This window comes from Gouania willdenowi, chromosome 16, assembly GCF_900634775.1.
Source record: "Gouania willdenowi chromosome 16, fGouWil2.1, whole genome shotgun sequence".
In the NCBI taxonomy this organism is placed as follows: domain Eukaryota; kingdom Metazoa; phylum Chordata; class Actinopteri; order Blenniiformes; family Gobiesocidae; genus Gouania; species Gouania willdenowi.
The window spans coordinates 22,716,253-22,741,914 of record NC_041059.1 but is presented as its reverse complement, the minus strand read 5'-3'; the positions used below and the strand labels follow the sequence as shown (position 1 = coordinate 22,741,914).

Sequence of the window (25,662 nt, the reverse complement as noted above, 5' to 3'; positions counted from 1 at the left end):
TTGTGCATTTATTGCTGTGATTGTCAAGATTTAAAATGCATAGAACAATCCCAAAATAAAAATGAAATGATATTCATTCAACAATTTCAAACTTTAACCCAGGTTTAAGCAAAAGTGCAACAGCAACTTCACAGTAGCTCAAATTTTAGATTTACATATTCTATAACATATAACATTACAATTAAAAAAAAAAAAAACTCTTACCTTAGCGTCTAAGCATAGTGCGAATAAAAATTTGAGCTTGCGTGTGGCACACATATAGCCTACTCAAAGGGTAAACAAAGAGGGGGCTGGCTCACATCGGAACGCAAAAAAGTTCGAAAAAACTGTGGTGGGGGAAAACTTTTTTTTTTAAAAAACTCGAATTTGCAAAATAAAATCGTTTTTATCTACAAATTTGATTAATCGATCAAATCAATTTTTTTCCCAGCCCTATGTCAGAGAGAAGCTTGGTTCATTTTTCACTTTTCTTTCATTGTGTCATGTGGGGTCCAGTGGTGTCTAAGGCCAGAATAAAATGTGTACCTCAGTCAAAATGTGGAAATGTGATCTTAGTCTGTTCACTCCTATTGGAATTGTCTGACTCCGCTGCTGGGTAATGATAGTTGATAACTGAAAAAAAATTTACATATACCTGTTATAGGTGGTTTGAAAAGAGGTTTTCAGTTAAGCAATCTAAGCTTCTTTCTTCTTGAAAAAAAGAATATTCATGTATTGTTAATCACATGACATCAAAAATGTTCATTCAGGAGGTGTGAGTGCTAGAAACCAGTGTGTTTTGTTACTTCTTTATCTTCTTTTTCTTGTACCAAAGTCTTGTGTCAGCAGCACACAGAGTTCCCCTCTCCCAAGGCATGATTGTCATATAGCATTATTATCATTGCCTTTTGTCCATTTTGTCATTTTACTCTTCTCTCCTTCAGGGGAGTAAACAGCAAGTGAAAACTTTTTTCCTCCCTCTCTTCCTATCATGTTCTCAACTTATGTAATCTCCCTCTCCAGTCTGCACTATCAAGGATTTTTGTAGTGCATTATTTTCATTGAATACTCATCTGATGAAAATAACTATCATAACACTGTATTTTCTCTCTTTATTTTCAGGACAGCTGGAGATTGCACCACCAACAGCGGCTCAGTTAAGATACGGTAAGAAGTTTGTATTGATGTAAAGAAAGATGCCGGTAATTTGCCTTACATAATCATTTTGCAATTAATGTTATATGGATTCTTGACGTGTGTCATTTCACCCTCACTCAACATCATGCCTGGTCCCTCGAGTCTTTGTGTCCCCGAATGGAAGAGGAAACGGCAGCCACCTGCCATCATACCTAACAGGATGAGGATTGTATCTCTTAACTGATAATGGTGTTGATGATGTAGTTGTTGTCTCTTTGTACCCAAGTTTCCAATCAGGACTCTGCCTCCACATGTTGGCATCCTTTCAATAGTAAATCCTGATGCCAGTTCTTCCCCTGGCCAGACATATTTTTCCCTGGTCCAGTTCCAACACTCACATGTCCATTAACAGGGCTTTCAGAGGTGATCATGGGTCAATATGGGCAACTTGTCTGGTCTGCAGTTACATGGCACAGTACCTTTAAAGACGCTATATGCACTGTGATTTCTGACACTCCTATTAGAAACGAGCATTTAGGGCTTTATTAGGCTGTGACTGTAGGAAAGAAATACAGTTGACACATTAAAGGAGGCTTTAAAAGCAAATATTTAGATTGTTTTGTTTTTTTTCTCAGTAAAAGGTAAGAAACTCACTGGGCTTTTAACAGTCTACAAAACATTAAAAACAACATAATGTTTAACATATAAAACAACATATTAAAAAGCTGTCCTGTGGACTTATGGTTGCAGTCAGGGGTAGACTGGGACCAAAATCCAGCCCTGGCATTCTCTGTTCAGACCAGCCCACTACATTATCAGCGACACCATGATAAAGCTCTTATAAGTCAGTGATGCTCAACATGTGGCTCTTTATGTCTTAATTTTAATTATTATTCCCCCAGAGAACCTTAAAAGCTGGAAACTTTTAAACCCTTTTTATTTTTTAGCTTTTACCTTTGGCCATTTTGCAACTTGCTATGTTCCATTTTTGCCTCTTTTTAAAACCTTTTTCAGACTTGAGCTACAGTTTGCCAAGAAATATCTTTTTTTCCTATTTTTTGTCAATTTTTGCAAGTTCTTTTTGACACTTATATACGATTTTGCCCTTTCTTTTATTTTTTTGGCCACTTTTCATCCCAATAATCTACCTTTGGCCCAATAAATACCACTTGTTTTTGCCCTTTCGCACTTTTGCTTGGACACTCTTGACTGCTTCTGGCCCATTTTAGTCACTCTCCACCCTTTTCTTGCCACGTTTTTGCCACTTTTTGACCATTTTTGGCCACCGGTTACCATGTCTGCCTTCATTTGCTTGTCAAAAAAAACAAAAAACACGTAGCAGATTGGACCTGCCCACATCGGGTCGACGGCCCACCAGGACAATGGCTGGTATGCCAGATGGCCAGTCCACCCCTTGGTTGCAGTGTTTGTGCTGTAGCTCAGTGGTTAAGATTAAGAGTAGAATATGAAGGAAACATTGACTCAGCCTGCTGTCACTGAAGCAACAGTGTCATGTGATGATGACTTCCTTTATTCCTGTAGGTCTTTGTGGTGAGTTTACTGTTACCTCGTTTTTTCCCAGAGGAAGTCACCGGGTTATGATGACTCCCATATTTAGGCTACATATTTCAATTGTATTAGGTTGGTATATTTCTCCTTCATATTGCCAGTTTCCCATGATTGCTTGACATCAATGATACACAGACTGTTGATCTCTGTCTGGATCAGTTAATACAAGGTAGATTAGTTGTGATGTAATTCCAGCATTCTTAAGAGTTTAAAGCCAGCCAGAGCTTACTCCAAGAACTCCTCCAGATTTAACAGGTTGTTCTCTTTAGCTCTTGACGATAGTTGCCATGGTGAGTACTTTATTCACTAGAAAGTGTCAAGCAATTACAGCTAACAAGTAGGGGTTTATTCCCCACCATTCACAAGAGTACAAATTGTGAGACTTAAAGGAAGAAAGGTTCAGCAATCGGAAGATAAGTATCACTCAAAGCTAAATTAAAGTTTATGGATTCGGGTGCATTGAGTTTTAAAATTTGCAATGCTAAAAATAAAACTGGATCCCTACCACACTGCTCCTGAAAAGAGCTGGTAATAAAACCCATTGGGGCCCATATTTCATGTTTCTCTACAATACTGTCTCAAACTGAATACTGATGAGCTGCCCAGGTCTCTGCAGACAGATGGATGGCTCATACTGTTTGTTCATGCTTTAGTAGTCGCCTCTATGTGACTTTGAAGAGTTTTGTGAGTTTACTTGCACATTAAAGGACTGAAATTACTGTATGATCTGCATTATTTTGCCTTTAACAAACACACCTTTACACACTTGTTTTTGAGTCAGCTCAAAGTTCACTTATCTCCATTCCCCAAGGCAGTGGGGTGACATTTTAAAACTCAATTTCACAGCACAAACAATACATCAAGATGTCTGTATTAGCAATTACCATAGAATATAAACAATATTATTCTGACACACACACAGTTTAAAATGTCACTCTGCAATCACATCTCTGTATGGATTGATATGGATAGGGTTAAGATATATAGTGCTATTTCTTTTTCAAACCAAAACTCATTTCAGATAAGAAAAATTATTAAAATGTGTTTGTTGTTTTTCAGATGCCAATTTTACCTTAGGATTTATTTTTGTATTTATCCATAATACCTTGATTTATAGTCAGTGACTTTGAGTCAAAATCCCTGAAAACAGGATGTATGGAATAAACAGTTAAAGGTATACACTGTAATCCTGTTCAGAAACACTTTTTGTTATACTGGGTGGGATGTTCCGTATATGCTAAGAGTAGTCAATACATTATGTATTCATAATCAAAATCAGAATCTTTATTGTCATTGATCACAGGTGAACTACGAAATTTTGACGGACTACTCCCTCCCCACTGCAGTCATGAAAATATATAAATGCCTACAATATAAGAATAATAAATATAATAACTTTAAACATTTACACACTGTAAATACCCTTCCCTATTGCAACCAATGAGAACCCTCCCCCCAACCGCACATGCAAGCGCTCGCTCACACTCGCTCACAAACACACACAATCGCCCCGATGTTGCACCATAGGTGTTTAATGTCCATTGTTCAGGAGCCTAATGGCCCAGGCTAAAAAGTGTTCCTGAGACGGTTAGTTCAAACATATACTGTTACTTACACTAAGAACAACTCCAGACATGGTCCTGTTTATTGATAGCATTATTCTCTACATAGATCAACAGCTTATGTGCCAGATGGTTCCTCTGCCAGGCTTTTTATTTGTGATCTTTTAGGCTCAAGTATAAATTTAAGCTCTTTCTTTGCTGAATAACCTTTTTTTGCTTTTGCAGTACTGCTGCACAATGCTCTTCCTTTTGTTGGATTTGGATTCCTGGACAACTGCATCATGATTGTGGCAGTAAGTGTCAGTTAAAGAAGGTGCTATCCTGCAACTCGTCATATCAGACTACTGCAGGAGCATATACAGTATAATGAGAAAACTGAGTTTGTTTGATAGATTTTTTTTTAATTTAGCCCTTTATTGACTTTATTTCATTTGTCATTGGGGGGACATGTATTACATTGAGATGATCAAGGTGTATTAAAGCCAACCTCTAGACCCTGATAGCTTTTGAAATTTAAATTGCTTTTGAAATTGTAAATGTCTTTGGTATTTGATTAACAATTAAATATCTGTTATGAGGGGAATCTTTAATACCCTCAAGCAAAAAAGAGAAATCAGTGAAATGTCAGTCATTTCTATGTGTATGGTATCTTTCAATTAATTTTGAAATGTTTTCTTTTTTGCTTTCAGGGCACACAGATTGAGTTGTCCATTGGTGTGGTTCTTGGTATTTCCACAATGGCAGGTCAGAAACTTTTTTTTTAACAATTCCCACGTCGTGATAAAAATAAAAGGGTTGTGTAATTATTTGGAATATATAAAGCACTAATTTGTGATATAAGAACAGATGGGTCTTTGGTGTGAAAATGCAGATTAAACCTTGTTGGACTCCTGTTTCCCAAATTAGAATCAAGATATTCTCAGCATCAGTGTTAACAGCATGGAAACCTCATAATATGGCCACAGCTTTACCTAAATTGAACTTTTCTAAAGTGACATCACAAGATCACATTAGAGATACAGAGGAAAGATGAGGATGGACACAGATAATCAGGATTTCATAAATATGATAATCTGTACCCCAGCAGGCTGATTGAGAGGCCAAAGCTATACTCAGCTCAAAGAGTCCAATGTGCATTTTTTTTTTCTGCTTTCTGTGTCTTGTCTACCACAGACTCTTTCTGCACATGGACTGTGAGTGAACATGTGTATTTACGGAAGCAAAGGGAGCACAGATGCTTCAGTACTCATTAGGTAATTTAGGGTAATTGCGATTAGAATTCAGAATATTTAAAGACAAAAAGCAGATCATTGTGCTCTTTAGACATCAAACATTCGAAGTCCACTGATTTTACTCTCACATGGTTAATGCTGTGTTGCTGATGTTACAGAACAACATAGTCACCAAACATTTGAAGGTTTAGATATTTAATCTCATCAGACCTGTTGGGATGGGGTCCACATTCCCATTTTGGACAGGAAGTACAGATTATTTGATCTGAGGCATGTCTCATTACTATTTACATGTTGGAATTATCCAAACAATGTATATTCTGTATTTGCATGGTGGCAATTGGGTCTCGGATTTAAACAGAGTGAATAATTCATTTTGAAACTGTCCCAATTTCACGATCCGGGCTGGACCATGAGTGAGAGCTGCAGATGGCCTCTTTAAATCTGTGCTTCAATGAAAAAAGCCAGCATCAAAAAGCCCACACAGCTTCAAGCTAAGTGTATGTGCTGATCCCACTTGCTGAGTGGGAACAATAATGAAGCTTCAAATCCCAGGAATGAGGTCATCTAACCCAGTTAGCAGGTGTGTCCACCAGGAGTCAGGACCACCAATCACTTTTTCACAAGCCAGCGTGTGTGTCAGGCCATTTTTTGATAAGGAAAGCAGCACTTTCAATATAAAGTGGGAAGAATTCACAAATTGGAATAAAAACAGATAAAACAGCCATAAAAGAAAACTGCAGAAGGGCAATATGGACAAAATCACCTGAACTTTCTATATCCGTCTTTTCCGATGTCTTTGAATGGCTAAGATTGTATCATTGTAATTAATGTTTGCGATGAAAAAAATAGAATATAGAAAATAAAAAAAGATGATAAACTGGGTAGCTCTGCTCACAAACAAGGGGTTAAACTATTAAAAATGGGCACGCCATGCAATGTACTGCACACAAGGAGGGATTGATTTAATGATGATTACATCAGGGTCACACATTCAATCAAAAAGCAGGGCAGTCAATGAGTAATGGCTCCTTGATGGATCTATTGGTGGCATTGCTGCGTTACTGTCATGGGTTTAAGTCTCACTTTCTAGAGCTTGAGGGTTTTTTCCTTTGACTCCAGTTTCTTTCAACAAATTATTTGCGATTCACAAGATCCACAAACAGTGCGTTAAGTGTACAGGTTATCGTTGCAGCAGATGTAGAAGCTGTGCGTTTCTTGGCCTATGAATATTGCAATCTGCTTGAAATAATTCCCAAGTTACATAACAAGGACACTTAAGATGGAAGTTTGAAGCATGTGTAATTATCACCTTGATAAACGTGTTTCAACATTTGAGTTTTTTAAATACAAAATTCAGTCTGTTGGGCCATCTGTTCTGTCCCTTTCCTTGGGAATGTCTTACGTGTATGAAGTTTATAGAGTTTTTAATGCACTGGCAGACAGTTAAAGCCCTATTTTAACATCACTGGGCACAAACTTGTTTTTCTACAATTAAGTTATGGCCAGAACAAGCTTGCTGTCTGGGCAGGAGGTATACTAAACACTTTTGAAATTATTTCACAATTACACCCAAAAGTAGCTTGGTAACTTTTTCATTTACGTAATAAAAAGATTGTACTACAGCATTAGAACCTGAGTTTATAAGTGCTTATAAGTTTAATTATTGTATGATTTTCTCACCGAGTATTCCCTCTATCTTCTTTTCGTTTCAATTATAGACATTCCCCCCAAATCTTACTGCAGAGTGATGAAGTAGCATTTATTGAACTAGATGCAGACGCTTCAGCATTTTCTAAACAGTGCTGCCTTTCTGCAGCACGCCTACAGTCCTTGATGAAGTTGAACCTCATCCAGGATACATTTGCTAAGATCCACAATAAACCCTCTCAGGCTGCAGAACACTCAAAGTTCACAATTGAAATTGTGACTTTTAAGCACTATCTTTATTCCTCTGTGCAGATTCCCAGTTGGGATTTGTTTAGATGTGCTGCTGAGCAATGTCAGTGGGGAGAAAATCATTGCAGTGCAAGCGTTCTGAGTAGTTTGCTTTTGCAGTAGTTCATAGATCAGGGGCCTCATTTATAAACGTGGGATCCATACTAAAACATTTAGTCTTTCTTTCTTCTTTGTTAAACGTTTTATTCTTTTATTTGTGATTTTATTTTGCATAAAGTGGCTATAACAAAAGTAATTTCCCCCGGGATTAATAAAGGAATTCTGACTCTGATTCTGAAAAAGTGTGTACGTGCACTGAAGATTTGGAAATGTGCAGAAAAATACTTCAATTGAATTTATAAAACCATGCCAAGCACATCTGCACACGTTTTTCTTTATAAGTCACAGCCCACCTAGAAGATTGTGCAGGTGAATTTACTTCATGTCCCGCCCTTGACACACATATGTTCTACCATAGACAGTATGGTCATTGTGAAGAGCCTTGTGAATGGTTTTGGCATCTAATCAAGCCTGCTGACCAATGGATTTTACGCTTGATATGGCAGAAAAGACGAAAAAAAAATAATTTCAAAACAAAGTAGAGGGGCTTGTAGGTTATAAAGGTCAGAGAATGTATATACTGTATTTGATGGTCACATGGGGTGGTAGCAGTCGTCATTGCTGTAAATAGTGTGAGTGCCACAGAGAGAAATGATGCAAGGGTGAAGGAAAAGCATGTAATCTGAAGGTGGAGGCCAAGAGGAGAGACATGGCACCGTCAAAGCGTGTCACACCTTGTCCATGCTTATGAGGGTTGGTTAAGTGCACAGGGTGTACCAGCAGTCTGTTCACTACACTGCTGTGCATCAGAATTAATGAATTACCCATTGAGACAGTCCAAGGGCTGCTCAATTAATTGAAATTTGATTATGATTTTGATTATTACACCCAACATTACAAAAATAACAGAATAGAGAAAAAAAAAATTATGTAAAAAAAAAAAAAAAAAAAAATATATATATATATATATGCTTAATTCGCTAAATAAAACAAACCCACTATTTCGGACATTTACAATTAATAAAGTTCGGCACACACATGTTATTAATACTAACTTTGAGTTGTTTAATCCATGCACCTGCAAGCTCCTCCTCTCTGCCCCGCCCCTCTCAAAGCTAACGCTAGCCTGCAGGCCAACACGAGGAAAGTTGTTGCTAGTGGTCTTGAAACATGGCAGCAAAAATACTTGGTAGCAAGTAGCAAGTCAAATTCTCTTCTATGGGAACACTTTGGGTTTGATGATGAAGGCCTAGAGCAAAGACACATCATGTGCCAGAACTTCAAGTGTTTTGTTTTGTGCAAAAGTGAACATACTTGATTTTAGTGTTTGAAGGATTTTATTTATGTTTAAAGAATATATTTCATGTTTTTTGTACAAAAAAAAAAATAACTTTTTGGTTGACAAATAATTGTTTGAATAATCATGATTTCAATTATGACTAAAATAATTGTGATTATCATTTTTTCTATAATTGAGCAGCCCTAGTTTGTAAATTGTGTATTGCACATTTTCACAGTAAATGCCTAAATCCTAAATGCCATATTTGCATACAGGGACCTAATGGCTCACTAAAGCACTTTGAGATTACTTTTTTGTAATTTGCGCTATATAAATAAAGGTGAATTGAATTGAATTAAAGGAATACTTGTATAGCACTGCACTCTTTGATATTTATGAACACGTGGATTTAATGGCTGGTGTATGGAGCAATTATTGTAACAAAACTATTTGTGTGTGCATTATACAATCCGTGTGTCTGTACATTGATCTGTGTGTGTAGAATTATGATTTGTAGACAAAGTTGTCTGTGTGTAATCCAATCTGTGTGTCTGTACATTGATCTGTGTGTGTGTTTCATACTGGTGCCTCCTGAGGGGTATTCCATGAAGCGGGTAATGTTCAAACTCTGAGTATGTTGGGGCTCAAATGAGGGAAACTCTGAGTATCTCATTCCTAAACGTGGGGTATGTTCTTCTCTGAGAATGCTATATTGATTTACGTTTTTTTTTTTTGTGCAAACGGTAGTTTTCTTTATAACATTGTGGATGTAGAGCATTTAGGGAAAGTCACTGAGCGGTTGATCTGCATTAAAACATCTACTGACGTCTGTAGTAAAGTTCCCTGGATACAAACCTGTGGAGAATGTAAAGGATGAGATGACAGTTTAAATGAATCCACATTTGAGGGTTGATTGTTGTTTCATACTGTAAATACAGTTTGATCTATAGGTCCCGCATCTGTGAAGTTATGATGGCGCAGTCAATTATGACACCGCTCTTGGAAGTGATGGGTTGTGGGTTCGCGTCCCACTTCAGTTTTTTTTATGACATTTTTTGGACATCGAGATGACTCTGGCGACAGTATTACATTAAAAATCAATGTAAATGATTTGATATCATGCAGCAGTCACTGTCTTTATAGCCAGTATAATGGGAGGGCTCTCCATGCAGCCATCTCATGCTGCTGCCACGTCTCCTCAGACACAAATTATTCATATTATTCACCGCTTGTCACGTCACTGAAGCGATAAAGTGATAAAGCGACCAAAAAGTGCGACTAATCACGGGTGTTTTGATCCACTATAGTCACTGAAGGTGCGTTCAGTGTGAACACCTTCAGAAAAGGCTCATATTCCTCAAACACCGGCTTTTTTCACCCATCAGGGTGAATAAATCACTCTCTTCTGGGTGGGTACCGTGGTAGTTTGTGTAATCGTCGATCCATTGATGATGGCTTTTTATCACACGCGTGCACGCAAGTAACCCAAGGTTTACATACTCAGGGTTGATTGACCCAATTCATACCAGCTGTAATGGAATCAGATACCCGTAGTTTCCCATTGCGGGGTATGTTGACCCAGAGTTTATGGATAGACTCAGAGTTTGTTAACACTCCTTGATGGAATACCCCTCTGGTGTCTCAGCTGCCTTTTCTGCATCCTCTCTCACCTAAAACACCTAATTCAGATCAGCAATCAGGTGGAGAGGGAGGAGGAAGTGTATAAAAGGGCTGAGAGGACCAGAAGTGGCACAATATCAACCAGTGGTATACATGTGGAGAGAGACTTGTATTTTGACACTTGTAACTCCTTTGGTTTGGACTGGAGATTACTGGTGGTCTTGTTTTTGTATTTATTTGCAGTAGTGTTTTCTCATTTTTGTAGTTTATAGGTTGGATGCTACCTCCATTTGTTCAGTTTGGCCAGGGTCTCCAGTCCCTTCTGTTTCTTAGAGTTGATTATGTTTCAGTTGCTACTTTTCAGGGATATAATAAACCCTTAGAAATCTTTAATCATTGTTTGATGACCTGTTTAAGTAGTGACTCCTCAAGCCTTTAATAAACATCCTAGAGGGGGGGGCCCTTAACAGTGGAATTATAAGTCTGATATCTGAGGACATTAAACATATGAGATAAATCTGGTTTCAATTTACCAACTCATCACCGGTGCTGTAACTCCAAAATGTTCATGTGCCAATGTCCAAGTTAACATACTGGTATCCACATTTTGTCGCTACGTAATTTAAAAAAAAGAAAAGTGCTATTGCAGCAGCATCATGGGGAATACTCTAGAGCAAGAGATCAAGAAAAACACAGAGGAACAGAAACATGGCAAAGCTATTTTTTCCTCTTAGGAGTCTTTCTCAAAATGAATAACAACCAACAGAATGTCTCCCATTCCCTGATCTTTCAATCTTCTTTTTCTCCAAAGATACTCAGCTCATGTGAAGTCATGATACTAAGGAAAAAATACAACACCATTAGTTGTACCTTTGACCTCTTAGACAACCTCAGAATGCATCATGATTAGCTCCTCATTCTTAAAGAGAACATTACCCACATTGTCCTCTGAGTTTTTAGTATATATAAATAACTTAAAAGATTAATTAGTGATTCTCCACTTCTAGAATTGTATGAACTCGCTTTCTAAAGATTTACATTGCCTTGTAGAGAGGTTGCTGGTTAACATAAGAATCCAAGATACATATAGTGACAAGAATATCCAAGATTTTAATGAGGAAATGAAAATATGCATTTGTTCATGGACAACTTGCAAACTGCACTCAGATATGCCCAGTCGTGGCCTCAAACCTGGGACACAGTACCATTAGCTAATAAACGTGATCTGGTGTGGCGAACTGATGGTGTTTCAGTTCAGTTTCAGTTTATTTGTTTCAGTCTAACAAAAATCATCAAATACAAATCACAATTTTTAAATATATGACAAGACCGAAACAGGCAGAAGCAAAAATGCGTATGCATGTTTGATTGATTAGACTGAAAGACATTGTTTGATAAAAACACTGGAAATATTGAGACGTAGATCTGATGCAGTGTTTCCAATGTACTGATGCTACAGTTCTCATGCAGCCTGCCTACCGCATTTTGTGTTTTTCACAAGTTATATAACTCAACCTTTGCAAGACAAGAGAACCTTTGTTACTGTGTGAAGCCACATGACGGGTCATTCTAATTTACTGAGTAAATATATTGAAGTGGCTCTTTTTGTCTTTCTGTGTAAACAAAAAAACTTTATTGTCAAACACATTTTATATATTTGTGTTTTTCATCTTATTCCCCCTCTGCAGCTGCTGCTCTCGGCAACTTGGTATCTGATCTGGCTGGACTGGGGTAAGAGTATCACACATCTCCCCAAACCCACAACTCACAAGCACCAATGGTTGATATTTTCCCAAATCCAGACATGTTTAGGATAGAGCAGTTAAAGGGAAAATCCAAATATACAGTAGAAGATCTGACTTAAATGACTTTAAAAAGATGGCATTGCTTTACTCTTTACCTTGCCTTGATAGTGAAGATATGGCCAATACATTTGTGCTACATTAGTCTCTTCACCCTCATGCACCAATTGCAATTTCAATAATAAATGTGGGTTTTTTTCCAATTTGGATTCAGTTCCTTTTCTGTGTCAGAAACAAGAAAATTAGCACAGTCAAGAGCTTCTTCTTCCTAATATTTACGGTGACTACAGTGATTACATTATACGAGTCACACTTAATCCATATGAGATCATTGATATGTGAGAATTGCTTATGTTTAGCCATTTTCCCATAACTGCAGTGAATAAGAGGATTGACTCAGCTGATTCATCCCTATAATACACCACAGTGATTTCCAAGTTGAAACAGGGACCATTACGAGGTCCCTGAAGTGCATCGTGAGCTTTGCCTTGTAAAATATTCTGTGTGATTGAAAAGGCTTCTCATAACTGCTGTGGATATTCAGTTAATGTTGTAATATAACATGTATAAAAGAATGCAACAGTAAATTGGACATAGAGAGTACAGACATATATAAGGGCATGCATTCTTCATTTTATTCATGGTTTCAATGTGATGGATTTGCTGGGATCCATTCCATTACGTAAATACTCATCTTTTCACCTCCTACGTGATTGCCACTTAATCTTCATTGGGAAAAGGTGCCCTTGTCACCTTTTTGTCAAGGAGACCTGATTGGACGAGACAAGAGGGGGCTTTTGTTTCACGTTGATGAATTTCCACCAGTGAGTGTGGAGGCTACAGAGTCTCAGTGGACTTCTGCAGGTGTCCGTCTCTGAATTTGATTAAGTATCAAAAATGAAGTATCTTCTGTGAGTGCATAAAACTAACGTGCCATATCATACAGTCAGTGGGTGATGGTGGAACTAAAATGGCAACAGGGGGGAAAAAAGAGGGCAGATAATAAAAACTATCACTAATTTTAAACAGCTTAGGAGGAGAGGTGTGACTAAAAAGGATTCCAGTTCACTAGGGTGGCTGGTTTTGCTTCAAGCTTGTCTTTCCAACTTATCCAAGAGGTCTATCAAGGTTAATACTGAATGTGTGATAGGAAATTTGGGGAGTATAACTACAATTCTGCTGTAAAGTGTGTTAAAAAGCAATGTGTTACTTTAGCGACTTTACCCTGAGGTATTGCACTTATTTTATTTAGGCTAGATGTAGCCCAGTTTGGTTTTAAGTAGGCTAGATTAGAAAGATAAATTATTGACTGTTGAATGACTGCAAATGACCATTAAATTATTGATTTTATTAGTTGAAGTTGGAGGAGAAGGCGGTTAAGTGTAATCTGTCGCTAGGGGAGGTGGAATAAAGAAGGGCAGAAACAAACCAGTGGAACGTACAGCAATCTTCTTCTTAAAAGTAATGGACTGTTATGGTGCTGATTTCAGCTGTACAGAAACATCAGAGACAGAGAAAGGGGTTATCATTTACACACTACCAGAGATGAGATGCATCCATATTTACTTCTATAAACACAGTGCGTGCCTGCGCCATCACCTATTAACTCAGGACCTCTTCTGCGCATGTGGGTCAGTTCTTGCTTTAAACTGATAGAAGTCACATTTAATGTGTGGACAATTACTATTAAAAGAACCTGTTAGACGCTGGCGTCCATCCCGAACAGTGCAGCTAGACTATAAGGTACCTCAGAACTACAATCAAATCCCACCGTTCCTATGTTTTTTCAATTGGTTGACTGTTCCAGCAAGAATAATTCATTACAAAATGTGCCAGTGTATCCATAATACTTCTTTTAGCTTCAGTTTCACCAGAGGGGAGCTGTGGAGGAGTTACTTTACTCTCATTCAGTCTGTATCTCTAAGAATGGCAGTAGCTGGCAGAGATTTAACAATGTTAGTTACGTTTGGAGTCAGAGGTGCAGGTAGTAAAGAGACAGCAGTGTTTTTTTCTTGTGATCTATCTGCTTCATTATAGCTGTGTGCGTGTGTACGTGCGTGTATGGTGAGAGAATCTGTGGCTGAGGAAGTGCACAGTTCTCACAGGCCCATCTCATCAGTGATCAGGTTCAGTAATTCTGCAGAAAAGCTGCAGAATAATTCAACCAGATAATCAAATTGGCTAGTCTGATGAACATGGAGTCACAGCTGTGCCTACGGTAACTTTGTAACTGTATTGCATCCTATGCTAGTGCACAGGCTGACCAGCTCTATTGATGATGTCTCCCATTGCATTCATTCGTCCATCTAGCAGGAGAGTTCCTGGTAGAATATCCCAAGATATTCTGCTTTTTATTCTGCTTTAATCGTGTTCAGTTAGCCTGTGAGTGTATATCTTTCGATATCTGTGGTCTGTGCTGTTAAAACTGTTCTCATTAGTCTGCTCAACGGACATGAAATCAAAACAGTCATCATGACCCTGTAATTGACAACTTTGTCAAGTGGTGTGAGGACTAACCTTTAGCTCAACATATAGAAGACCAAAGACGTTACCATTGGTTTCAGAAAGAATGCCAATACATACACCTGAGCCCATTATTTTCAAGGGACAACCCGCTGAACATTTTTACAAATATCTTATAACTATAGGTTTTTTACATAACCCCGGTTCTCTGAGTAATATGAGTGAGATGTCTCACTATAGGATATACGCCTCCGCGTCATACCTCAGAAGCCCTATCTCATTACGCCAATCCTGATTGGCTGGTGAAATGTATTAATCCGCCGCAAGTAGTCCTGCCAACTATACGTAGAGAGGGCGGGGAATACAGCGCCATTCAAATAAGATTCTCACTCATTTAGCAAGAAGGTCTGTCTTGTAAGACATCTCACTCATATTACTCAGAGAACCGGTGTTATACCCGCAGGGCAAGCACTGTTCAGATCAGTACAGGAAAACTGCCCATGCCACACACGGAGCTGAAACATCCAGCCGGTAAAACCGGACAAAAGTGAGGGGCAAGGACCAACACACCGCTGCACAAATATCCTGAACAGACACTCCTCTGAACAAGGCCCAGGATGTGGCTAAAACCCGAGTCGAATGTGGCCCTGCCTCGTATAAGCCAAAGCAATCGCCTCCACCATCCAGTGTGACAAACGTTGCTTAGTAACAGGCTTCCCTTTATGGGGAGCCCAGGAGATGAAGAGCTGGTTGCTCCCCCTGAAGCTCCCTCTTATATCCACATAAGCGTGGACAGCGCATACCGTACACAACAAATTAAGCCGCTGCTCACCCTGTGAAGCAGTAAAGGCCGTGAGTTCAATAGGAGAACTCAAGCCCAACACCCTTGGTACAAACGCTGGGTTGGGCTTCAGCACCATCCCCACATTGCTCGTGAAGAACGGAGAGCACGATAAGTGCACTGACAGTGCATGGATGTCACTGACACGCTTAGCTGACGCTAAAGCCAGTAGCAACACTGCCTTCAGGGACACAAACTTCAAGTTTGCACGTCCCATCGGTTCAAAAGGGGGGTGTTTAAGTCATTCCAAAACCACGGCCAAAAACCACGGCCAAATCCCACGGCGACACCAGCGGCCTTGACACAGGGAGGAGTGTGCGTGCTCCTTTCATCAAACGAACGATCACTGGATGCTGACTCGCAGTTTTATCCCCAAAGCGCACATGACACTTGGAGATACACCATGGAGAAAGCCTTTGTTTGTGAATCAGCTCCTGCCGGAATAACAAAATCGTGCAGCGTCAGACTCAGGGGGGGGACGAGCCCGGGGATGGCCAGCTGGGCAACAGCACGTGCACACACGTTGAGCATGTCCGAGCCGGGGAGGGGGGGGCTGGTGTGCTCCCCTCATCTCCATCCCGAGAGGCAACGGAGCCCGCAGGCTGTGCATCTTCATCTTCCCCACAGTCCAGTCCGAGGACGTCTTCCTCTAGTGGAGGAAACGGCGGTGAGGTCAAGCTGGCAGCCCCAGCTGGAACCGGGCCTCACGCCGGGCTCCACACAGGTCCCCGTTTTGTCTCCGTCACAGTAGAGATGCCATGGGGAGGAAGATACGGGTCCTATTGAGACACACTGGCTTGGCGTGCCAGCTGTCAAGGAGGCTCTTTACCGTAAAACTGGCACAGTGGCGGCAGGAGCCGGGGGCGTCAAGGGTCCGAGGCACCCTGAGCAGACCTGGTGTGTGTCTGGGCTTGATATCTTGTTCCAGCACCCCCAGAGGCGAGACTTCAGACCCCCTGGTGTGCTGTGCCTTGTTCTTCATCTTCTTCTCTGTGCTGGTGTGCGGGCAGGAAGAAGTGGTTAGCTAGCGGTGGCACGCTGGCTGCTAGCCGCTAAGCTAACCAAGAACCGACACCCAGCACCTGGCGACTGCGTGGGGTGGCAAGGGCAGTGTTGTAACCAAGCCACTAACCGGTGTGTTGCGTCTGGTGCTCGACAGCTGTGGTGTAGCGTTGAGTGAAGCGGTGAGTTGAACTGAAAATAAATGTGTCAGCCCTCGACGGCCATGCAGGGCGTCGAAGCAGTGTTACACTGAGCGTGGAAGCAGGGAAAACACTGGTCAACCTGGTGTGATTGAAAAAAGAGTAAAGGATATCGACAGCATCGTCCCGTGACAGAATCCAGAAATGGTCCACCTGTGGACGGTTAAGCTGCTGTGACGCGAGGTAGCTCTGAGTGAGAAGAGGTTTTTGAATGGCGCTGTATTCCCCGCCCTCCCTACTTATAGCAGAATATATTTCACCAGCCAATCGGGATTGGTGTAATTAGATAGGGCTTCTGAGATATGACGCAGTGGTCTACAGTATATCCCATAGTGAGGCATTGAAACAAATGTTATGAAAGAGAACTGTCATTGTATCCACACTAAAGTTTCAAGAAACCTTAAAAGAAAACTGGGAAGCCTTGAGCAGGAAGAGATACCACTGGGTAAGCAACTAAATGTGTATAAATATCTACTGATGGCATTTTACAAAGACTACAAACTCATCAGTCTCAGTGTTATTACGATCCTTAGGATCAATTTTGATTTTCCTGCCAATGTATTAATATTGCATCTACTGTAATTAAATCAAAAATCTGTTTTTTTGGTTTTTGCGTGTCCAGTGGTCATATCCAGAAAACACACACAATCCCACGTGTATTCCTGCACAGATAGGCGTTAACTTTATGTTTGGTTACCTAATACAGCAAGACATGAAACATGTTCCCACTAAATCATTTATTAGGCTGTTTCCAAGAGAGGTTTTCATCACCGAGCTCCTTATGTAATATTAACATACTGTATAATAACAGAGGATTCATACCTCTCAGAACCCTTGCTTGAAAACAAAGCCATTCTGCAGATATACTTTACGTTCAAATGCTCCACATCAGTTATTAGACTCTTACCATCAGGTTTTCACTGATGGTGAGAGAGTAGCTTTATGAATGTAACTTATCTTTTCCATACTCTGCAACTCCAGCTTATTTTTGAGTGCAGTGAACTGTGGATCCATTACTGTGGGCGGCTGCTAGACACCATAGTCGCACTCTCATCTCCACTTTTAGAGTGTCTGATCCTCTCTGTGTTCAGACAGTGTACCAGCTTTAAACTGCATGCATCCGTCAAAGCAACACATGCATCCTGTATAATAATACATAATGGCTAGCTAATATGTATGAATGGTTGAATTATGTTTGTTGTGCACATGATGCTAATATGCCCTTTCCCCCACTGATCCCCTCAATTTACTCTTCCCAGCAGCCGTAACTACACAGCAGAACGTTTTTGTGATCTTTGAGTGACTTCAATGTAATTTAGTGGACTACAAGCAAGCAGCTATCAACCGGTATTTTCTATCCGTTTCCCCAATTAGATGTAACAGGCAGTCTCTTCTGTGTAGAGAATCTCTGAACCTTTGTTTTACGTACCTGAAGTTAGCAGGCTCCTGGTAAACAGCCTGTTGCATTAATGTGTGCTCAGTCTCCACAGTTTGAAGCGTTTGGTCAAACTATATTTGAAGATTCATACATAAGGCTGACATTATGCCGTCATTATTATGACATGACACCTGTCATTAGCCTGAATAAGGTGTAATGAAGGCTATCATTAAAGCTGCAATATGTAGAATCATGAGCCACTCCCCACTCCCCCCTCCCCTCCTGGAAAACTCACCGGTCTTCTTGGAAACACTTGCGTGCACGCGCACAACTGTGGAACTCTTTGCGACTGTTTTCGCCATACAGACTAGTAACAAATGTCGGGACTTTATATTGTGTTATTGGAGAGTTTTCTGATGTTTTAGAGACATGAAAGCACGTATCACTCTCTGCTGTGAGGACAGTAAGAGGCTCAGAGCCGCTCCTCACACTCAAGCAGCTGCAGCCGAGCCCAGCTGATCAGAGCAGACAGATTCCGTCCACTCTGCAAATAAATTGTCTGTTTTTTCCACCTTTGTTAATTTTTAATAAGCTATTTATTCTGTCTGTTATCACTCTCTTTCTCTGACTCGGGGCAGACAGCGCGCTGACTGAAAGCAGATCGCGCGCAGTCTGTCGCATACCGAGTCAGAGGAACCTTTGCCGTGTAACTGCTGTGTTAAAAACTGCGTTAGAGTCTTCAGCTTGAATATAGAGCATGGTCTTATGACGAGCAGCTCGGGCGTCCAAGAGTAACGCTTACAACAGCTCATGGGATCGCCCTGTTGGTAGAAAGATCTCTGATTGGCTGAAGCTCCTGTATTTCTAAAGCTCATGTACAGCCAGGAGAAGGAGCAGAGATTCACTGTCCACTCAGAACACTTTGGATTATAATTTGCAATACAATACAATAAAATGATTATGGATTTTTGACCAAATCAAACAAAACAAAAATTACATATTACAGCTTTTAAGTGCTGTTTGCTAAATGATGATACCTTTGGAGCTATGTTGCCATTTTTTGGATTAGATGGAGGGATGTAGTGGGGTTAGGTAGGGTTAGGAACTCTGACAGCCTTCATGACACTTTATTCATGCTAATGTCAGGTGTCATGTCATAATAATGTCAGCCTTATGTATAAAACTAGTAAAGTGTTACCAAGTGTTTTTTGACATGCATGCAGTTACGCACTTTTCTCTTACATGTATTCTCACAGCCAGACTCCTGACATGCCCACCGCGCATAAATAGAGCCAACGTGCATAAGGTTGTGAATGAAGGCAGCAGTCTGATATGGTTCAATTACAAAGGACTTTGACAAACAAGACTTTTCAAGATGTAAAGATTCACTAAAGCTTTATTAGGTGCCAGGCAGCCTAACATGCTGGGAACCTATTGTTGTCCTGCATGTTTTTCTACTTCTTCTAAGGAAATCCTATTTTCCATCTACAAACCATGACCACATTTTTAACAAAGGTCCAGTAGTCACGAAAGTTTTTTTTTTTACATTTAAACACTATTATTAAGTCCAATACTCTGTTTTATTTAAATTTTATTCAAAACCTCTTAAATCAAACGTGCCGTTGCACATCTTCAGACTGTCCTACACGAACCGTTTACACAGATTTTTGATTCATCAGTGCATCAAAGTGTTTGACTGTAAACTGATTAAACTCTTTAAAAAATGTTTGTGGAGTCATGGTAGATGGTGTTTAGAAATGATCTGAATTTTATCTCAAAATCTGAATTTTTTACAGCATTTTGAATTTTCCTCTCATGTTAATAATGGGAATCAAAGCAAAAATTGCTTTAAAAACATTGCTTTTTTTTCCCTTATGGAGCCAATAAATCATTGTTAAAAACAAATTACCAGTATCTCTATGCTGTCTAGATGCAATTTGTGAATTTCAGACTTTTTTTTCTTATTATTATTAACTGAATTCTTGACAGCCATTTATAACGTGGCTTTAAACGCTAACAGCTGCTGTCTTGTTTGTGTGTGTTTTTGTCTCCCTTTAGCCTGGCAGGTTATGTGGAAGCTTTGGCATCACGGTTGGGGATGCAGATTCCCGACTTGAGCCCAAAACAGGCCGACATGTGGCAGACCAGAGTCAGCTCTCACTCGGTTTGTGCAAAAGCAAAAACTGTGACTAATCTCAGTGGTTACTGGTTAATGTGATCCACAATCATCAAACCACGTCACGTATTTGCACAGCTTTTTCAAGGAAGGTTCAAATGGAAATGTTTCTAATACGACCTGACTGTCAAAGTGTGAGATGTAATTGCTTTCAGCGATTAGTCGAGCATTAAAAGCATCTTGATGGAATTGTAAAGGTCATGCCTATTGCTGCGGCGCTTTAGGAAACATTTTATTTTATCTGAATTTTTTTTTGTTCTCACTGAACTGAAGCTAAAATGTACATCAAAGTGTACGGAGAACAGGAGATTATTCTGTTGATGTTTTTATTGCTTTGTTCCAGTTTTTACTTTTTCTTGCAACCTTTGCTTGTCTTGTCTTTTTTGTAAAGATTGTTAGGTCAATGACTCAGCATATATTATATAATATATATTAATGAAAATAAAACTGTATGTAATGCTTGGTCACTGCATTTTCTTTTCAGAAAAGGATATTAGAAAATAGTTATTTGATTTTCATTTCAAAATTCCAAAAAGTGATTGAAATCTAAGGTATTTTCTTTCTAAGTGTCATAAGTGGATAAACAAACCTTTAAAAACTGATTGATTTTCATTTACTGTTATTAAAAACAAAAACAAAAAATGTCAGAAGCATATGGTTTTTCATGTGGTATGACCGGTTGTTGCCGTTTTCAAAGTAAGAGCTTATTTGACGACAGTGCGGTAGGAGACGCAAGTTGCCAGAAACACAGCACCGTCCTCATACGGCAACTTCCAGTTGCACTACATGAAAAAATGTTTTATTTCTGTTTTTTAACATTTATTTTTTTTTGTATTTAGAAATAGACAATAAAACGCAAAATGTTTTTAAAGTTTTGTTTATCATTGCCTTAAAATTTTAATCTTAGTTTTATTCTATTTTAAAATGAACATCAAAAACCTTGTGATTTTTTTTTGTTTTTTATTAACCTTTTCTATGCAGTAAATCCAATTATCAAAACACCTAAACACATAAAGTGTATAATAATCAGAGAGACATTAGGCCTGTGGTTTAGATCTCCTTAGTTTTATTGGCAAATGAATGACAGATCTCTGTGTGTGTGTGTGTGTGTGTGTGTGTGTGTGTGTGTGTGTGCGTGTGCGTGTGTGTACAGGGTAAAGCCATCGGCGTGGGCATCGGCTGCATCCTCGGCATGTTTCCTCTTCTCTTCTTTAAGGATGACGAGAAGAAAGATGGTAAAGCGGAGACGTCAGAGAAAACCCCCCCTGCTCCTACAGAGAGCAGCAAAAACTGACAAACACTCAGTTAAAGGGACTGATGAGTGTTGCCTTGGCGACTGGAGTGTATGGAAATATGAGTAAACCCTCAGCGGCTGTAATAAGAAGGTTTGGAAAGGATTTCACAAACTGGTTCATGGTTGGCCCCAAACCATAGCACATGAAGGATCAGATCAGAGCTGCTCTCTAACCTGACTGTGTCCACTGACAGGAACCAATTGGTCTCATACTCACAGCAGTGAGTGGCTCTCATTCTAATCACATTATGGACTGGAATGACTGACTTTGAAGTTTTATCTAGAAATAGAAGAAAGTTGGAGGCGTGAGTGCAAGAAAAATAATGAGACCTTACCAATTTCACCCCTTCTTTTTTCTGTCAGAAAGAGAGAGAGAGAGAGAACTAGTGGACGACTGAAGTGAACAGCGATGAGATCTATAGACCCATTCAATTATCCACCATATGTTTTTTTCTTTTACTATATTACTTCCTTTATGTTTTTGTAATCAGCAGTACAGAACAGGGTTGGAGTCAATTACATTTTTCATTTCAAATGATGTTTTCTATTACCTATGTTCAATCACGATCACAGTGACTAGCATTTTTTTTCCCAATTACAGTTGAATTACTATTATTTTTTATCCTCAAAAAGTCAATAACAATTACATTCTCAATTACTAAAGTTCAACTAAAAACAAATATCTATCGTCTAATGTATTTCCTATCTATTGTTTACCTTGTTAGGCTTCCTAATCAATAAAAATATAGCTTTTATGATTTTTGGTGTGGACGTCTGAGCCTTTTTTGTGTCGTTTTACCCCTAGATTTACTGTATATATATTTTGAAATGGTAAAATGTGGGAAAGCTTGATTTGAACCATATTTTAATGATTGGTAACTACATACAGTATGTGTAGAATCGTACATAGAGCTGTAACATGGTTCCCCAGTTTTGCGTTAAATGATTGTATGTTAATTGACAATTTTAATAGAATTTTCATGGCATTTACAATTACAAAGTCAATTTTATGGACTCAATTACATTTTAATTATGATAACGACAACAACGATTTTTTTAGAATTACAATTGTAATTGACCCCAACCCTGGTACGTAAACATATTCATGCAGTTTTCTTTTTAAAAGCAGCTTTTAGATTCACTCCTCTGCTTTCTTATGGTCATATTACTTCACTAATAACGTTTTATTTTTGCTTTCATGATGGCGACATAGGACCTGATATAATATTCCAAAATTCAATTTGTTTAATTGTTCCCTGTGTTGATATTCATTATATTTAGGAGATGACTGTTAGTTTTTTTCCATCTCTTTTCATCTGTTCTGTTCTGCTGCCCTCCTCTGGATAGAAAGCTTTCTGCTCACTCACTGATGAAGGATTCCGAGCAAACATTCTCCTCCTATAACGTTCCCATTACTGTCCTAATGATATTTTAGTAGATCAATAAGTCAGCCTGCTGGAGGTTTGGTGTCCTCTCAGCAAAGATCAATCATCTCAGTAGCAGCACTGTAAGAAAGGACTGTTTATTAGGGCTTTGCTTCTGTTCTGGACTGGGGTGGACTGGGACCACTATTCAGCCCTGGTGGACACCACGTAGAAGCTGTTATTAAGTCAGTGATGCTCAACAAGTGGCTTTTTATGTCTTCATTGTAATTATTATTCCCCCAGAAAACCTTAAAAGGAGGAAACTTTAACCCATTTTTACCTTTTTCTTTTGGTCATTTTGCAACTTCTTTTGTCTCATTTTAGATCAACTATTTTTTCAGCTCCTTTTCTCCATTTTTGCTGCTTTTTTAATTTTTTTGGGCCACTTTTCATCCAAAATAAGCAACATTTTGCCCAATAAATACCACTTAATTCCTTTTTTTCCCTACATTTTGCCTTTTTTTTTGTTCCACATTTTTGCCCTTTTTTACCATTGTTTGCCACATTGTGCCCATGTAAGCAACCCTTTGCCATTACATTCCATCTGCTTCCTCTTTATTTGTCCAATTTTTGGCCACTCTTGATAGCTTTTGGCCCATTTTAGTCACTTTTCACTCTTTCATTGCCACATTTTTGCTATTTTTGGCCACTTGTTAACATGTCTGCTTCCACTTGCTGGTCAGGAAAAAAAAGAGAACCGTCGCAGACCAGACCGGCCCACTAGATGGCCAGTCCACCCCTGGTTATGGAATGGAAGGTGGGGAGTCAGCAGTGTGTCAGTAAATACAAATTCCTTCCTCAAAAGCATTAATTTTCTTGTTTTATTCGCACATGTATTGACGTATTCCTTTAGTGCCCTGCTTTACTTTATTTTGAAAGAGTCTTGTTCATTATTTTAACATAATCCATATCTGTGAGCATGTTTTGACTCACATCAATGACCTGCAAAGCACTAAACTTGAGACTCTAACTAAGGAGACTTCCCTGTACAGGAATGTGTAAAAGATATTTGCTATGTGCTTAACAATGATCCTACTTAAGTTATTAAAACTGAAGATAATGTACAAAGATATGATCAAATATATGTAGTTAGATTTTATTTTTATTTTTTCTGACCTGATGCCTTGAGTCCCACTCTGCATGTGTTAATGTTAATAAACACTAAAAGAACGTTAAAAGTGGGTTTGTTTCGAGGCTATGCATGACATGAAAATATAACAGGGAAGGGAATTAATGAGACTGTTGAAAAAGAATATAAATATTTTACCCTTTGACTTTGGCCGAGCTACAAAGCACAATTATTCCTGTTCCTTATCCCCAAAGTGATGTGGCGCACACTTTTAAACATACCTCTCTTTATACACATGATGTCTGTACAGTTCAGAACACAGGCTTGTGGGGTTAGAGTAAAATAAGGAAGATTACAGGAAAAAAAAAAAACATACAATTCTGATTGTTTACACCAGGAGTTAATTTTCCTCCTTGGTATTAAATGATCCGCGTTAGTGCTGTATTTGTTGTACAGTCTGCGTTACAATAACTTAAAAAGGTCTATACATTGGGTTGAATTTGTTTTTACATGTGTCGTTCCAGCCCTAATGGTGTGTGAAATAATAGCATGCTGCAGGCAAATACTTGCATACCTAAGGACCTTTTTTTTTTCAGTCTTTATTTTTGTTTCCAAAAGTTACCCTTGCTTACAAATATGTCTTCAAATCAAAAACTTTATTCTGTTTGTTTAAATTCTGTGCAACATGATTAAAATGTTAAATGACCAATACAATTTATTCTGGTTATTTAGGTATGCAGCGATGACGAGGCTACGTCTTGTGTTGGAGGTAAAATATATGTATAGAACTTTATTTCAGACACACGATTGGTTTAAATTTCACTATTTCGTCCAGTGTAGCTTTGTAACATGCATTTAGCTTGGAAGACATTAAAATGCTTCTTCTTCTTCTACAACATTTTTGAAAATGAACAACAAATCATATGTGATATAGATTTTCCACTTCCACCCAAAATGTAGCACTAATATTAAAAACGTTTGCAAATGATGTGGTCCATCACTCTGTTTTAATCTAAAATTTAATACTTATTAAACCTATTGGAACAATTTGTGCTCAACTTATTTTATTTATTTATTTATTTACACAGTATTTTGAATTTCACTCATGTAAACAATTGGTGTCAATGCAAAAAAAAAATCTGTTTTTCCCTTATGGGGAATCATTTCAAATCATTTTTAAAAACAAATTACCAACATCTCCCTGGAATCAGGACCACCAGCCTCCAAACATCTCTGCGAATGATGATGGTAGCGGCCATGTTGGGGTTCCTTTGCCGAGTTCTGGACACAAGAAGGGTGGAAATGCCCTCGCAGGTCTTTAAGTCCACATCTCGAACCATCCCTTTCTCGTCTGGATGCATCACAACCACCTGATCAAGTTGAAACTGTCCTCTCAGAGCATTTTGGTCTGCAATCCAGTCCAAGTTCATCTCCAACCTTGAGAGAAATCTCAAGGTTGGAGATGAACAAGTTCGATCCTGCAAGCTCGTTCCACTTTTTCCAGAACTTGTCGACTCCAACTTGGATAGCCCTCAGCCTGCGCCAAGAATGGTCTTCTATGTCAACCCCGATCATGTCTCCTCCCTTCCCGGTGTGTCCCAGGATAAGGGAATTGGGGGTCAAGTACTCCACCGTGT

The 25,662-nt window shown here is 39.0% G+C and overlaps 1 protein-coding gene across 1 annotated transcript in view; it reads left to right on the top strand.

Annotated features, from left to right (window-relative positions):
* LOC114478327 (transmembrane protein 65-like) overlaps positions 1 to 21,754 on the top strand; it is a 58,322-nt gene extending 36,568 nt beyond the window's left edge. The window contains exons 3-8 of the mRNA XM_028471325.1: positions 1,102 to 1,146; positions 4,473 to 4,540; positions 4,937 to 4,991; positions 12,065 to 12,107; positions 20,121 to 20,226; positions 21,392 to 21,754. Of these exons, the coding sequence (XP_028327126.1) occupies positions 1,102 to 1,146; positions 4,473 to 4,540; positions 4,937 to 4,991; positions 12,065 to 12,107; positions 20,121 to 20,226; positions 21,392 to 21,532 (458 nt within the window). The 3' untranslated portion in view covers positions 21,533 to 21,754. The remainder of the gene's footprint in view (positions 1 to 1,101; positions 1,147 to 4,472; positions 4,541 to 4,936; positions 4,992 to 12,064; positions 12,108 to 20,120; positions 20,227 to 21,391) is intronic.
* The last annotated feature ends 3,908 nt before the right edge of the window (positions 21,755 to 25,662 follow it).